Below are 14,503 nucleotides of genomic sequence, written 5' to 3' on the forward strand. Positions count from 1 at the left end.
TTTCTTCCAAATCCAATTTATGAAAGTAACAGTAATTTTACATGAAATAAAACTGCAGGATACTAAAATTATTTTTTAAAGTGCTGCTGGTTTACTTAACAGGCAATTAGAAATGTGCTTGGTGGTGCAATGGAAGAGTACTGACATATACCACTACATACATACATATGCACATTATAATGAAATTTAAGCCATCACCATTAAGCTATCAAAATATTAAGGTAATAGTCTTAAATGTGTGCATCAGGAGTGGAATTCAAGTCATAACTTATACAACACTGCTAGCCTTCCACCAGTCTCTTAAGTACAGCTCCCAGGCCACTTTTTGCCACTTTCAATGGGGTCTTTTCTTCTTTATTCTCAATGTAAATACTTGCACCATGGGACACCAACAGCTTTGCCTCATCCACTCTCTCTTCATCACAGGCTAAATGGCTGTAACAAGAAAATAAACCCACGATCACTGCCAATTCTACCAAATTGAAAGTGCTAGTCACTAGGGAGCTTATAGATAGCCACAAGTCAAGCCTTAAGGATACAGGCAGTCCCCGGGTTACGTACAAGATAGGGACTGTAGGTTTGTTCTTAAGTTGAATCTGTATGTAAGTCGGAACTGGCGTCCAGATTCAGCCGCTGCTGAAACTGACCGCCAGTTCTGACTTACATACAGATTCAACTTAAGAACCCCAAGTTTCCCCAAGTCAGCTGCTGCTGAAACTGATGAGCGCTGATTCCAGGAAGCCTGGGGCAGAGCAACTCTGCCTCGGGCTTCCTGTAGTCAGCGCTGGTCAGTTTCAGCAGCGGCTGACTTGGGGACGCCTGGGGCAGAGCAGCTGGGGTGCTGCTGGGTTGCTCCAGTAGCACCGCTCCTCGGCGCTACTGGACCAACCCAGCAGCACCCCAGCTGCTCTGCCCCAGGCGTCCTGATTCAGCCACTGCTGAAACTGACCAGCAGCGGCTGAATCAGGACCTGGGGCAGAGCAGCTGGGGTGCTGCCGGGTTGGTCCAGTAGTGCCCAGAGCGGGTGCTGCAGGACCAATCCGCAGCGCCCCAGCTGCTCTGCTCCAGGGTCCAAAACAAAAGCCTGGTCTGCTGGGGGGGGGGGGGGGCACACTATCCGCGCCCCCCCCCCCAGCAGACCAGGGACACGGGGAGCAGAGCAGCAGCGGCGTGCCGCGCCTCTGAGGCTTTGCTCTGGCAAAGTCTCAGAGGCGCGGGATCCCCCCCCCCCCCCGCGGCTGCGGCTTCAGTCCTGGTGCCTGTGGTCTGCTGGGGACCGTCCCCAGCAGACCACAGGCACCGGGTCTCAAGCGGCAGCAGCGGCGGTTCCCGCGCTTCTGAGGCTTTGCTCTGGCAAAGCCTCAGAAGCGCGGGAACCCGCCCGGTGCCCCTGGTCTGCTGGAGACGGTCTCCAGCAGACCAGGGGCACCGGAGCAGCTTACGAACGGGGCTCTCTCGCCCCGGAGCTCGCAGGTAGCAATCCGCTACCTCGACCTCCGGGGCGAGAAAGCCCCGTTCGTAAGTGCGGATCCGACATAAGGCGGATCCGACATAAGTCGGATCCGCGTAAGTCGGGGACTGCCTGTATTTCACAGGGGCAAGGAGGTAAGAAGTAAATGAATACAGTGAAAGAGCACACACACAATTCCAAACCTCAACAAAGATTCAAAGTTTGTTCCCACTCATTCCATTGCCATTATAGACAGCTTGAGTATTTCCAAAGGTTGCAGTCTTCTCAAGCCCAAGACCATTTCAGTGCAAGATTGGTGCCATGCTGAGACAACCAGCTTCGGGAAGTCAAAAAGCTCCAATACAGTTATGCAAAATGGGCCTTCACATGCATTGAGACTGACTGCATTTAGTCAAGAATCCCTCATCAAAAATGGAAAAGATACAGATTAGAAACTATACCACTTAGAAGTGGTCATATTTTACCTACCATTAGTATTCGACTTTTAAAAATATAATCTGACATGTTTGCTGTTGTGCAACAACATAATTTTTTCTTAAATATTAAAAGTGAAATCCTCACCCCCATTTTAGTCAAATAGGAGTTTTGCCATCAACTTCAATTTTACCCTAAGAATATACAAATGGATATTGCCCCAGAAACATGCATTTCAAATACTGGACCAACTGCATTTAACTTCCGTTTGCTTGATTAATAGAATTACAGAAATGGTCAGACTAAGAACATGTTTGTAAACTCCAAGATTCCTTCTCCCCCTTCCTTAAGCTTTATACTTATTAAAACAAACTTCTTATAAGATGCTTTTGAGAAGGCAATCATTAAGAAGAGCTAACAGAACAGCTTCCTCTGGCATACTGTCTATCCTCTGGTGGCAGTAGAGTTGATTTAGGGCAAAAACCCTTTTTCGAAAGAACCCGTACTCCTGAAAAAGTGAGTACGAGTTCTTTCAAAAAAGGTTTTCTCTCTCAAAAGAACCCCATCTAGACTGTGCTTTCACTTTTGAAAAACTCTTTAAAAAAACCCTGCTCGGATGCGAATATGCAAATGAAGTGCGGGATATTTAAATCTGCACTTCATTTGCGCTTTCAATTTGCTTCATTTACATTCCTCTTTCGAAAGAGGAATGTAGTCTAGACATAGCCTTACTGAAGCCTAGTCTACTGTAAGGGATAAATTTGAATTAAGATACATAACTCCAGCTATATTAATTACATGGCTTAAGTCAAAGTATCTGAAACTGGAATTTTAGCGCCATCCACACCGTGGGAAGTTGAAGGGAGCACACTCTCCCTCCCTTTGACTTCCCTTACTGCTCATAGGAGCAGGACTACCGGCATTGACAGGAACACCCTTTCAGTTTGAATTAGCATGTCTTCACTAGACCTGCTAATCTGAACCCGGGAAGATCGACTGCAGCTGCTTTGATCTTAACTGTAGTGTAGACATGGCCTGAGTGATTCTGTCATTGCTTGGTTTGATTCTGTCATTGCTTCACCTGGAAACATATCGAAAATGTCTTCAGTATGTTTTTAAAAAAATAATTAAAAAATGGTGATTGGAAATGAATGAACCATCTCACTACACATCTATAAAGCTTTCTGAAGAAGCTGAAAGTTTGAGGATACTTGCATTTAAGTAACTGAGTTTTCAGTTCAGAGAGATTAAAAAACAGAACAGAAATGTAATATCACTTACAGAGGTGTATTCCCTTCAGAGTCCTGTATATTCACAGATGCTTTGTACCGCAGAAGGATCTGTATAATTTTTAGATTTCCCTTGGCTGCTGCTCTGTGCAATGGAGTGGATTCAAACTGATCTGTTGCATCAGGATCAGCACCATTCTCTAACAGCATAGTTGCAATCTGAGAAGGGTTGTGAGGGTGGGGGAGAGAGAGGAAGAATGGGAAAAGAATTCACCTAATGACAATTTAATGACAATATAATGAAGAGCAAGATCTGGTAACATATGAAACCCTACCTCTTGTCTGTTTTTGGAGGCTGCATAATGCAGAGGTGTACAGCCATTTTGATTAACAACATTCACCTGAGCACCCTTTCCAATCAGAGCTTTCACAATTTCATCACGGCCCGCTGAAGCTGCAATATGTAGAGGAGTCCAGCCAGCCTACAGAGGCACAAAAAATAGTTTTAAACTCTACACTTGCAAGAAAAAGTCTACACTATTTGCAAGTCACATTTTGCACAGCTACCACCATTCTTAGAATTCTGGTGACAACCAATAGAATTGGTGCTAAAAGAAGAGACATATTAGGTCAATCTTAATATCCATTGAAAATGTAATGAAACAATATAACATCAGAATCCACTTTTTGCCATAGGGCAGTTCGTACTGTTTGTCTGTGTGACTATTTTACTCAGAATAATATCTTATTCTACTGAATGGCAGAAAGGCCCAAAAGAAGTGCCTGGAAGCTTATTTTAGCTAGACAGCTTAACACTGAAGAGAACTTGACAACCCGCCCTTCTTTAAAAAGACTATTATTCTTGTAGTACTGATCACAGTAGACATTACTTAAATGTCTATTTGTCTAATGCCTATTTTGTCCACTCTGGTGGACAAACTGAAGTAATAAAGGAAAATGCCATTTCTGCAGCACTTCCTGAGCACATCAAGTCTATCCTCTGCTCTCTACAAGAGATTTTAACAACTTCTTACAATAACCATGTAACCGCTACAAATCTTAGCGGTTACACGCTCAAAGGGCTCTGCAGCGAAGCCTACTCAGGAGTGGGGCCACCAACCCCTGTTGGCTCCACTGTCACCGGCCTAACTCCCAGGAGGAGACTTCACTACCACAGCACAGATACCTCCCAGGGAACAGGGCTGGCAAGAGCTGCTGGGCCCACTCTGGGGGTGCTACACTGTGTAACCTGCAGAGGTGGGGGACCCAGCCAGGCCCACCATGGAGAGGGACTGTTCTAGACAGCCAGGGAGCTGTTTCAGCCCCACTGGTTAACTGGAACGTTTTACATCTCACTCGCTACATCCGCATCATGTACCCTATCAAGTTAAAGTTCAAGATCTCAGTCCCTATCTTCAAGGCACTCAAAGGCCTGGTCCAATATATCTAAAAGAGCCCCATAAACTTCAGGATAAAGACAGTACTAGGTAATTCTGCTCTTCAGCCGTTTTCTACCATAAAGGTAACATTACTCTATGCAGGGGGCACAGTTTCCTTGGGAGCTGCTCCAAGAACAGGAAACCAACTCCCATAAAAACGTAGAATCATCACAAACCTGATCACCTTCTATTTGAGGAATTATGCTTCTTCAGCCTACCCTGTCTAACATACACATAGCAGCACATACATTTTAATAAGACACTCAGAGAAACACACTACACACAAGTCTCTTCCTGGAAAAAGGATAAGAGTGTGTCAGAACAAACTGCACATGACAGATGTTCTCCATGTCATTTAAGACACACAGATATTACACTGATTAGGGCACAGTATATAAAGCTATGCAGAATAGAATAAGATTTTAGTTACATAACAAGGAGTCCAGTGTTTGTAAAATCTATCATTATTATCTATCTATGGTAATGAGTTATGCTACCAAATCAATAGTGGGACAGTCTCCTCAAAGAACCCGCCTCATACACATGACTCAGGACTATGCACGGAGACCATGTAGATCACCAAAACCAACAAGTATGGCAGCAGCTGTAACAAAGTCATGAGCCTTGGTATCTGGCCAGTCAGACTCATTGCCTATTGAGCCCAAAGCTGCACAGAACGTGATTCTGAAAGCCACTGAAGAATGTTCCTAGGGATGTACAAAACTTACATCATCCTTGTCATTGACAGGCACAGCGAGGCCTAACAACAAATGCACGATGTCCGTGTGTCCCGCTGAGCACGCCCAGTGCAGTGCTGTTCTGTGATCCTGCATACAGAAACAGACATGGGGTCAGCTCCAGACAGGCGCACCCCTAGCACAGGGCCCCACAGAAACATGGCAAGGCAGGCAATGGGGAAAACACATGGGAGAGAACAGGCCTCAGGTCTCCAGCTGAAATTGACATGACCTAGACTCCCCCACCCCCTTCAAGTAGCCCTTCTCCACACACCGCCTACAGCCCAGCTCCCCAGCCCTAACCCTGCTGGGAGCCCCGATAGCCCAGCTCCCCTACACCACTCTGGGCCCTTTATGTCTCCTGGGGGGCCAATTCTTCCATCCCCAGCGCTACTCCCTACAGCGAGTCGGCCCAGGGGACCCCTCTCGCAGGCAGCCCCTCCAGCCCCGGGGGCCCGGCAGCCGCGAGCCTCTAACGCCCGCTCCTCCCGCCGAGTCCACCCTGACCTGGTCGGTGCGGGTGGCCAGGCCGCGATCCTCCCTCAGCCGGCCCTGCAGCTCCTCCAGCCGCCCCGCGTAGGCCAGGTTGCAGAGCTCCACGCTGGACACCGAGCCCTCCATGCCGCCGCGCTCTGCCCACCCTGCGCGGTGAGGGGGGCGGGGCCAGAGCCCTCAGGCAGCCAATCAGAGCGGCAGCCCGGCCCGGCGCCGCAGAGGGGGGGTTTGCAGCAAGGTCCGGGTAGGCAGCCGGTAGTCTCTCTCTTTCTCACTCTCTCCCCGCGGGACTACAACTCCCAGCGTGCTCCGCGGCGTGTGTCCGTGAGGAGGAGGATGGTGACAGCGACAGCGGGAGGATGGAATCCGGTGAGGGGAGGCTGGGGGGCCGGGGAGCCGCGGCGCGGGGGGAGGGGGCGGCAGCGGGAGAATGGGGCGCAGAGCGGGCGGTTCAGGGCGGCGGTGGCGAGCGATAGCCCCAGGCCCGGGCGTGTTGCGGGCGCGGCGACCGCCCAGAGGTGACGTGGTGCCGGGACGCGGCCCGCCGGGCGAGCTCCCGGGGAGGGCAGCTCCGGGGCCCGATCCTGCGCCCGCGGCTCTGCCGCTGTTGCGTGCGGTCCGGAGCCGCTACACCCTGCGGGTGACACCAGCGAGTGTCGTTGTGAATCCTGCCCTTAGGGCGCTTCCGAAAGCCCCTCCCCCCAAAAAAACCCCAGCTACGAATATAGGTGTGAACGCTACCGCGCAGCGACTCCGAATCCTGACAGCCACCGAGGGGCCTGCCGCAGTGGGGGCCTGGCGCAGGCAGGGCGGCGGGTAGAGGGGAAGTCGCCTGGGAATGAAATGTGATGAGCTTTTGGTGGCAGCGGTTAACAAGTTTCACTGTGTCCTCGAGCGTGGCTCGTCCCACAAACCCGGTGGTTCAGCCGGGTGAAAACAACGTTGATTTAAAAACACCACACAAATGTCCCGAGAGTGCTGTCCCAACGTGTAGCGTTTAATTGTGTTCCCATCCGCGCTGTTTACTTTTTACCTTTCATTCAGCTGACCAGTGAAAACATACTCGTCAGTTTCACTTTCCACCTCTGATGTTCTTTGCTGAAAATGTTACCGCACTAGGGACACATTCAAAACGTTTAACAACAGTTTTAAAGTTAAAAGGAAGAATAGCATGACATTTTCGTAAAACTTTACAGAACCTAAATATTGAGCCTAAACTAGGTGGAGGTATCCACTTAATATAAGTCTTGCGACAAAGCTGAGTAAATCCACTTGTAGGGTTGTCATGTTTAGATATTTTTCCTGGGTAAATTTAGAAGTATTCAGAACATGCAGTTCATCCAAGTCCTGTCACTGCAACGAATGAATTGCAGGATCTACAGTGAATGAATTACCCGGATTTGTAGTATTAAAGATTCTGGTTTAGTGTTGCATAGATATTTACGTCAGTCTTTTTAACATAATGCTGTAGCACTGAAGCTGATCTGCTGACAATCGTGACTGCCAACTGGATCGAATAAATAAAATGTGTCAGCACAATAGGCATTCATTAGCTCAATGTTTCTCAACCCTTTTTTTTTTATAAAATACCCCTTTAAAAAAATAATGTTAAGTTCTCCCAGTACTTACAGTTTTCAGACACACACAATTTTTTTCTACCATTGCAACATAGTTGTTTAAACCACTTAATCATAGCTGCGTGGGTGATGAAATTTTGGGGTGTGAAAAGTACAAAAATAATAAAACGCTGTAAAACTTAAAACAAAACTTCAGTTTTCTCCAAATTTCAGTTGTGTTAATGTTCCCCTCAGACTTCTCTTGAGTACCCCCTAAGGGTACTCGCACCACTGGTTGAGAAACGCTGCACTAGCTTATGATATCAAAAATAATTTTGATTATTCATATAAATGTCTTGGTATTAAGTGAATCCTTCATTATGGCTCCTGGATTTTTTCCACTGAAACTTAGTTTAGGCATGTGTGTGCATGCATTACTTATAGTTAAAGTACACTATTTTACAGTAACTAACAATGAGTCAAATTAAATAGAAAAATATTAAGCATGGTGCCTGAATGCTTATTTTCTGGTTATTGTATATTAATCTGAGTAGGGTTTGGGTGAAACTCTCTAGGGTATCCTAAAGTATAATATTTTTAAAACTGCATGTTTCCTTAAGTATGTTATTTGACTAAGATTATTTAAGTTAATTTAAAACAATATTTTTAATTCTTTATGCTGTTTAATTCTGCACTCTTGCTTACTTCAAACAGTAAAACATGGTCACTTTTGTTTTCTGAGGATAGTCAGTTTTGATTTGATTTTTAGGCATTTACACAAATGGTGCCATGTTTACATTTCGATACTTTAGGGAATGTTTAATATGAAACTTCAGATTTTAAAATGTCATAAAAATTATAATTAGTTGGGATAAAATCTTTTTTCTTCAATAAAGGGCCTATATTTTGGACGTAATTTAGCAAATAGTTTCATTTTAACTATTAATTATTCTAAAATGTTGGCCAGAATGTCAGCTATTTTTCTGTAGACATTTTGTTCTAAGACAGTAATTTTTTTTAGTCTATTGTCTAATCATATTAAATTATTTTACAGCAAGAGTAGTGGCAGTATATATTTGCTATTAATGGTAGTTAGGAAAGAAGGACATATGATTAACCTTATGCACTTGAGGACTCCTGTTAAATTTATTGGGATTATTTGTTTGCCGGTGTTTTTAAGATTGGGTCATAAATTGTAAACTCCTTGGGATCAGGACTATATCTTTTTCTGTGTTTGTACAGTGTCTAGCAAAATGAGCTATTCTGAGTGGCACCTATAAATAACTAAATTAATAAAAATAAATAAATAAAAATATTACATGCGACTTAATATATTTTTCAAAATGGTTAACAACAGTTTTAAAATTAAAATAAAATATAGCCTTACACTTTATAGAACTTAAATACTGAACCTAAACTAGGTGGTGGTATCCACTTAATATAAGTCTTGGGACAAAATTGAGTAAATCCACTTGTAGCGTTGTCATATTTAGATATTTTTACTGGGTAAATTTAGAAGTATTCAGAGCATGTGGTTCACCCATGTTCTGTCACTACACTCAATGAATTGCAGGATCTAGGCTCGGATTTGTAGTATTAAAGAATCTGCTTTAGTGTTGCATAGATATTTACTTCAATCTTTTTACCATAATGCTATAGCGTTGAAATTAGTATCTATATTTATGGTTTAATAATATTAGTATCTATATTTATGGTTTAACATCAGTTCATTATGTATTTCGTAAATATGCTGTTTGAAAAAAAAATCAAAGCAACTAAAAACAATCGCTTAGTTTTACAGCAGGAGAGTTATTTCTTCATTTTCATGACCTCCCAACAAAAATCATAATTTAGGGCCCTACCAAATTCATGGTCCATTTTGGTAAATTTCATGGACATAGGATTTTAAAAATGGTTCATGTCATGATTTCAGATATTTAACTTTGTAACTTCATGGTGTGTAATTGAAGTAGTTGTGTAAGAGTCACAGTTGATCTTCTGGAGTTCGATTAGCGTGTCTAGTAGAAACTCGCTAATTCAAACTAAGAGGGCATCCCTGCTGGTCAATACCGGTAGCCCTTCTTTTCATGAGGAATAAGGGAAGCCATTGGAAGTGTTTGCTCCCATTGACTTCCTGCTGTGTGGACAGCGCCAAAATGCAATTTAAGATACGTCGACTTCAGCTGTATAATTAACATATCTGGAGTTGGGTATCTTAAGTTGACTTTTTCCTTTAATGTAGATCTGGCCTTACTCAGTAGCTGGCATACTCTGACTACTCAGCTCTGAAAGCAGCAGTACAGAGGTAAGGGTGACCTGAGATGGTATTACCATCCTTTTCTTCTTCCCAGCTGCTGGCAGAATGCTGCCTTCAGAGCTGGGCATCCGGCCAACATTACAACCACCACTCTCCAGTTGCCCAGCTCTGAAGGCAGCACAGAAGTAAGGGTGGCAATACCATGATGCTCCTAAAATAAACTTATGATCCCTCTGCAACTTCCTGTTGCACCAGGACCTCCTATTTGAGAAATGCTGGTCTCCCCCATGAAATCTGTAGGGTAAAAGCTCACAAAAGGCTAAATTTCATGGGAGGACACCAGATTTCACAGTCCATGACACATTTTGCATGGCTGTGAATTTGAAAGGGCTTTAATCATAATCAAATGAATTTCCCTAATAGAATGAATTAATAGAAATGTTACATTTATTAATCTTGCAGCTTATGATGTACCATACCAATATTTTGTCTGAAGCAGGAGATCCAAAGACTCCTTTTAGCAGACTAAGGCCCCAATCCCACTCACAATTGGGACATGCTTAATTTTAAGGAGGAGTAGTGACATTGAAATTAGTGGAACTCTTCATATGCTTAAAGTTAACCATGTTTAGTGCAGGATTGGGGCATAAATTGTTCACCTGGACTTTGGGTTAAAGCCAAACTTCATTGAGGTCAGTGGTAAAAGCTCCCATATACTTCTATAGCATCAGGATTTCATCCCAGGTGCCAGCCATAATGTCTCTCAGAACCTTTTGAGAAGGGGTGGGCAAGATATAGCCTGCGGGCCAAGTTTGGCCCGCCAGGCCATTAGATCTGGCCCTCAGGTGCTCTGCCGACCCTAGGTCAATCAAGACCTAGGAGCAGGGGAGTGCACAAAGTCATTCGCTGTTCAAAGTGGCTGGTGGCTCCCTCCCCTTCATCAGGGGCACGCGGTGTGTAGAGGGAGCCACCAGCCATCTTGAATAACGAATGACTTCGTGCACGCCCCTGCCCCTGGGTCTCGATTGGCTGGGAGTAGGAGAGTGCACGAAGTCTCCTTCCCCCACCAGGGGCACACGGCGCCTAGAGGGAACTGCCCCTTCTGCTCAAGGCCTCATCCTTTCCGGAGGTGGTCCGTGACCACTATCCACAATTTGTGAAGGGGAAAAATTATTGCCCATCCCTGCTCTTGAGAATTAAAATACAAAATTGAAAAGAATGCAGTGCCAATAAAATGAACAGCGTACTGCTGAGGAAAAATAGGATAAATGAAGTATTCAGTCAGAAATGAAGTATTCTGTCAGAAAACCACAAATCCCTAGGCTAGAACACTGGTTGGAGCTAGTTGCAGTATAAGAACTCAAAGAACTCCAAAAGAACAAAAAAAGCAAAATAGAGTTTGAACTTTCTATGTTCCTGTTCAGTTTTATCTAAGCATGAAAACCAGATCACTGTCTTATCGGAATATTTAGAAGAATTTCCAGAAACAGATGGGTCAGTGTGGATCTTGGGAAGGCAACACCACCTCAAGACAGGTATGTTTGTAATGAAAATCCAGCTATAACTTTCATAGTTGATAAGCCATATTTCCTCAGTGTTCATAACAATATCATTGCATGAATCTCTGCAAACAAAAATAAACTCACTTCTAAAAAGTAGATGTACAGGGCTCGACAAACTATAGAACCTACTCACCCGTGGTGAGTAGATTTCAGCCGTGCGCCCCGTTTATCTGTGGCGCACGCATGCGCAATGCGGGGCTGGCGAGCAGCTTTCGCCCACGTTTGTCAAGCCCAGAATATATATACGACGGTGGTCACCCTAATATGAAATTAGTTGGCAGGAGGGTTACCAAAGCAGAGTGCAGCATCTATCTGTCAGGCTTCGTCTAAACTGCAGAGTTTTTGCAGAAGAAGCCTTTTGCGCAAAAGTTTTTGTGCAAAAACTTCTTCCGTAAAAATGCGTCCACACCTCAAAGCGCATCGCTTTTGCAATGAGCTTTTGCGCAAGAGAGCGTCCACACTGAATGGACACGCTTGCACAAGAAAGCTCTGATAGCCATTCTATGAATGGTAATCAGAACACCTGTGCTTTTCCCGATAGGGGTTTCTTGCACAAGAAATCCCTGCGGAGTGTCCACACTTGCCTGTTTGCGCATGAACTCTTGCACAAAAAGGAGTTATTCCTAGTGGGGAGAGGAATAACTCTACTGGCAAAAGACCTCTCTCCTGCTGATTTACTTGCGCAAAAGTGCGCTTGAGGTGTGGACGCTCCGCAGGTTTTTGTGCAAAATCCTTATAGTGTAGACGTAGCCTCAGAGTTTCTGCAAACTGGGCTTGCTTACTTGTAGGTTAGCCTCGCATGATTATTTCTAGTCATCAAATGCTCAGGGAATAGATAGATGACTTTTTAAGAACGTTTAATACCTCTGATCCTGTCTGCTAGGAGGAAAATATTTTTTACATAGTAACTTCCCACCAAAAAAAATGAAGTCCTGAAAATCCCCTTTAAAGTTTCTCCTATAAGAAAAGAGTAGGCAGCTGGGTATCTACTGTAGCTCATTTTAAAACTAGATGTGGTGGTCCAGCAAATATCAGTTATATCCCTAGTAACTTTGCAAATTAGAAGCATACCCTGAGGCCACATGCTTGCTTTAATGTTAAATTGCATTTTAAAATACAAAGCAAAGGCAACGAATAGACAAGAGTGTCAGGAGACCAACCAATCAAGTCTGTACAGTAGTTCAGACAACAACAAATCCACTATGCTGGATTAATTTAATTTCTTACAGCCTGATATTTTCAGTTGAAATGGGCTTTAAGAAATAAATAGTAAAAATTGACTTTTATCTTTTGGATGCATTTTCTGTTATCATTTGATAAAAATATGTACTTTCGCAGAAGTCCCTGCCCCTGCAATCTGCAGTGTACTGTAATTGTAACATAATACCCTAGCACACAGGAATGAGAATTCAGGACTGGTTTTTGTTCCTTGAAGAGTGTGTAGGGTGGAACCTTTTGTTGCACTTACTGGATCCTGACAGCAAACTCAGTAGTGGTGTTGATGGGCACTAGGTGCCATGTATAGCTGTGACTGAAGAATCCTGATAATGGCTGGATGGATAAGTCAGCCTGATCTAATAAGGGGATAAATGCAGTAAGTAGATCCTCAAGAATTGTAGAGTACCTTTGAGAGAATCCTGGAAATGAAAAAGAAAAAAGTTTTAATTTTTAAAATTAGAGAGATTAAAAATGGCGAACACTAAACTTTGTCTACTGGGATACGGAGCAGATCTTAGTCAATGTCCAGACACTTCCCTTAGGAAAGGACAGGTGGAAGAAGACAACATATGGCTTTCCAAATTAGCAAGGCCTACTCCTGAGATTTTCAGTGGAACTGGATGCATCTTTGGGTATTTCCAGCATGTCATCGCTTTCAAAGGCCCAATATTGTTGTCTGTATTACTGTCATGGTTAGGAGCTCTAGTCAATATCTACCTGTAGTTTTTGTGGTTTTTCTTTCCCAATGAGTAGCAAGATTCTCCTTGGTCTGTTTGGACATGGTGCCAACCAATGTCTGTGGTATTCAGGGTTAACATTCTCTAAGGCTGGAATTCCTTGCAAATGTGAGTAAGAAGATACCATGGAAAATAGACATTACACTTTTTGTCCCTGCAAGCCTTGTCCCTTTAAATGCAGAGGAGGGTTCAGTGGATGAAGAAGGGACTATGCTCTTAGGCTCATCCTTCCTTCTTCAGACTAAAATTGGTCCCTTTTAATAGACATTCTCTAAATTTCTTATCCTATGGTATAATTTTGTTCAGAGGGGATATTTCTGCATAGCTGTAGCATTTCAAGTTTAGCTTAGCTACTCTGTTAACCTTTGATGGTTAATAATTACTTTATGCTTACCCAATAGATTTTGTTAAGTTTGCATATGTAAAGTGCTTTGAATATTAAATGTGATACATAAGAGTTATTTTTGTAACTCTTGAAAGTAAATAGACATCTCCTGCATATTCTGTATGTTGTGTTAATGCCAAATGTGCTTTGCAGTTAGGAATTGTATTAAATATTGCTTTATTTTTTAATTGCCAGACAAACCTAAATTATTGTTGGATATAAGTGCTCGTCTGTGGTTTACGTACAGAAGAAAATTTTCACCTATTGGTGGGTATGCGTTAGGGTAAACAGCCCAATTTTTCTGTATCTCTGTCTTGTTGGAAATTAAAATTGTGAGAGGAATCAAAGTATTGTATATGAACTCCTAAATTATTAGAAGCTTCAGGGGGTAGCCGAGTTAGTCTGTAACAGGAAAAACTTAAAAAACAACAAATAGTCTAGTATCACTTTAAAGACTAACAAAACATGTAGAGGGTATCATGAGCTTTCGTAGGCACAACCCACTTCTACTTTGAGCTCTTTCTGAAAGCAAAAAGGAGCTAATGGGCTAAATTCTTTAGTACTGAAAGCTGTGCTCACTTGTTCAGTAGAGAACTTGGTCCTTGTGTTTATACTAACAGAGGAAATCATTTGAGAAACATTCACAAGCTAATGGGGAATGCACAGAAAATCTGTTGTGCAAATAATGTTTAACCTGTTAAATCCTTTTAAGTATATGAATAAATGTTAAAGGGAAAAGAACCACCTACTTGAACTTTATGGTTAAATTGATTTCACAAATCATCACCAAATAATTTTTTCAGTTACATAGGTTATGGGATCAGTAATGGATACAGAGCCACTAGGCTGCAAGTTTAAATCTAATTCAGGGGGGTAGAGCTCTAAACCTGTTGTTTCATGGTCTCTGCTATGATTGCAAAAACCACTACCACAGTTGGCATGACTGACAACACTATTGGCAGTTTTACTAAAAAGTAAGTACCATTCACCACTGAAAGTAGTC

At 43.3% G+C, this 14,503-nt stretch overlaps 2 protein-coding genes across 5 annotated transcripts in view; one reads left to right on the forward strand and one right to left on the reverse strand.

The window, feature by feature from the left end:
• Positions 1-6,054, reverse strand: PSMD10 (proteasome 26S subunit, non-ATPase 10). Its single transcript, XM_075940953.2, has 5 exons — positions 5,798-6,054; positions 5,282-5,380; positions 3,450-3,596; positions 3,167-3,333; positions 1-435 (listed from the first exon to the last, which is right to left on the reverse strand). The coding sequence occupies exons 1-5, from the start codon at positions 5,909-5,911 to the stop codon at positions 282-284; spliced, it is 681 nt and encodes a 226-aa protein (XP_075797068.1). The 5' UTR covers positions 5,912-6,054; the 3' UTR covers positions 1-281.
• Positions 6,017-14,503, forward strand: part of ATG4A (autophagy related 4A cysteine peptidase) — a 23,164-nt gene continuing 14,677 nt past the window's right edge. For 2 of the 4 annotated variants that reach the window (XM_075940948.1, XM_075940949.1), the window contains exons 1-3: positions 6,017-6,154; positions 11,023-11,133; positions 13,696-13,767. In XM_075940948.1, the coding sequence (XP_075797063.1) occupies positions 6,145-6,154; positions 11,023-11,133; positions 13,696-13,767 (193 nt within the window). In that variant the 5' untranslated portion in view covers positions 6,017-6,144. Of the gene's footprint in view, positions 6,155-9,583; positions 9,647-11,022; positions 11,134-13,695; positions 13,768-14,503 lie in introns of all 4 variants that reach the window. The other 2 variants (XM_075940951.2, XM_075940950.1) reach the window with 2 other exon arrangements.

Source organism: Pelodiscus sinensis, chromosome 13 (assembly GCF_052426305.1).
Source record: "Pelodiscus sinensis isolate ZL-2025 chromosome 13, ASM5242630v1, whole genome shotgun sequence".
NCBI lineage: Eukaryota > Metazoa > Chordata > Testudines > Trionychidae > Pelodiscus > Pelodiscus sinensis.

Coding starts and splice junctions, on each gene's coding strand:
- PSMD10 (XM_075940953.2), bottom strand. CDS start 5,911: ATGGAGGGCTCGGTGTCCAGCGTGGAGCTCTGCAACCTGGCCTACGCG. Junction 5,381..5,797: donor TGGCCACCCGCACCGACCAG/GTCAGGGTGGAC, acceptor TTCTGTATGCAG/GATCACAGAACAGCACTGCA. Junction 3,597..5,281: donor CTGTCAATGACAAGGATGAT/GTAAGTTTTGTA, acceptor GTGCCTCTGTAG/GCTGGCTGGACTCCTCTACA.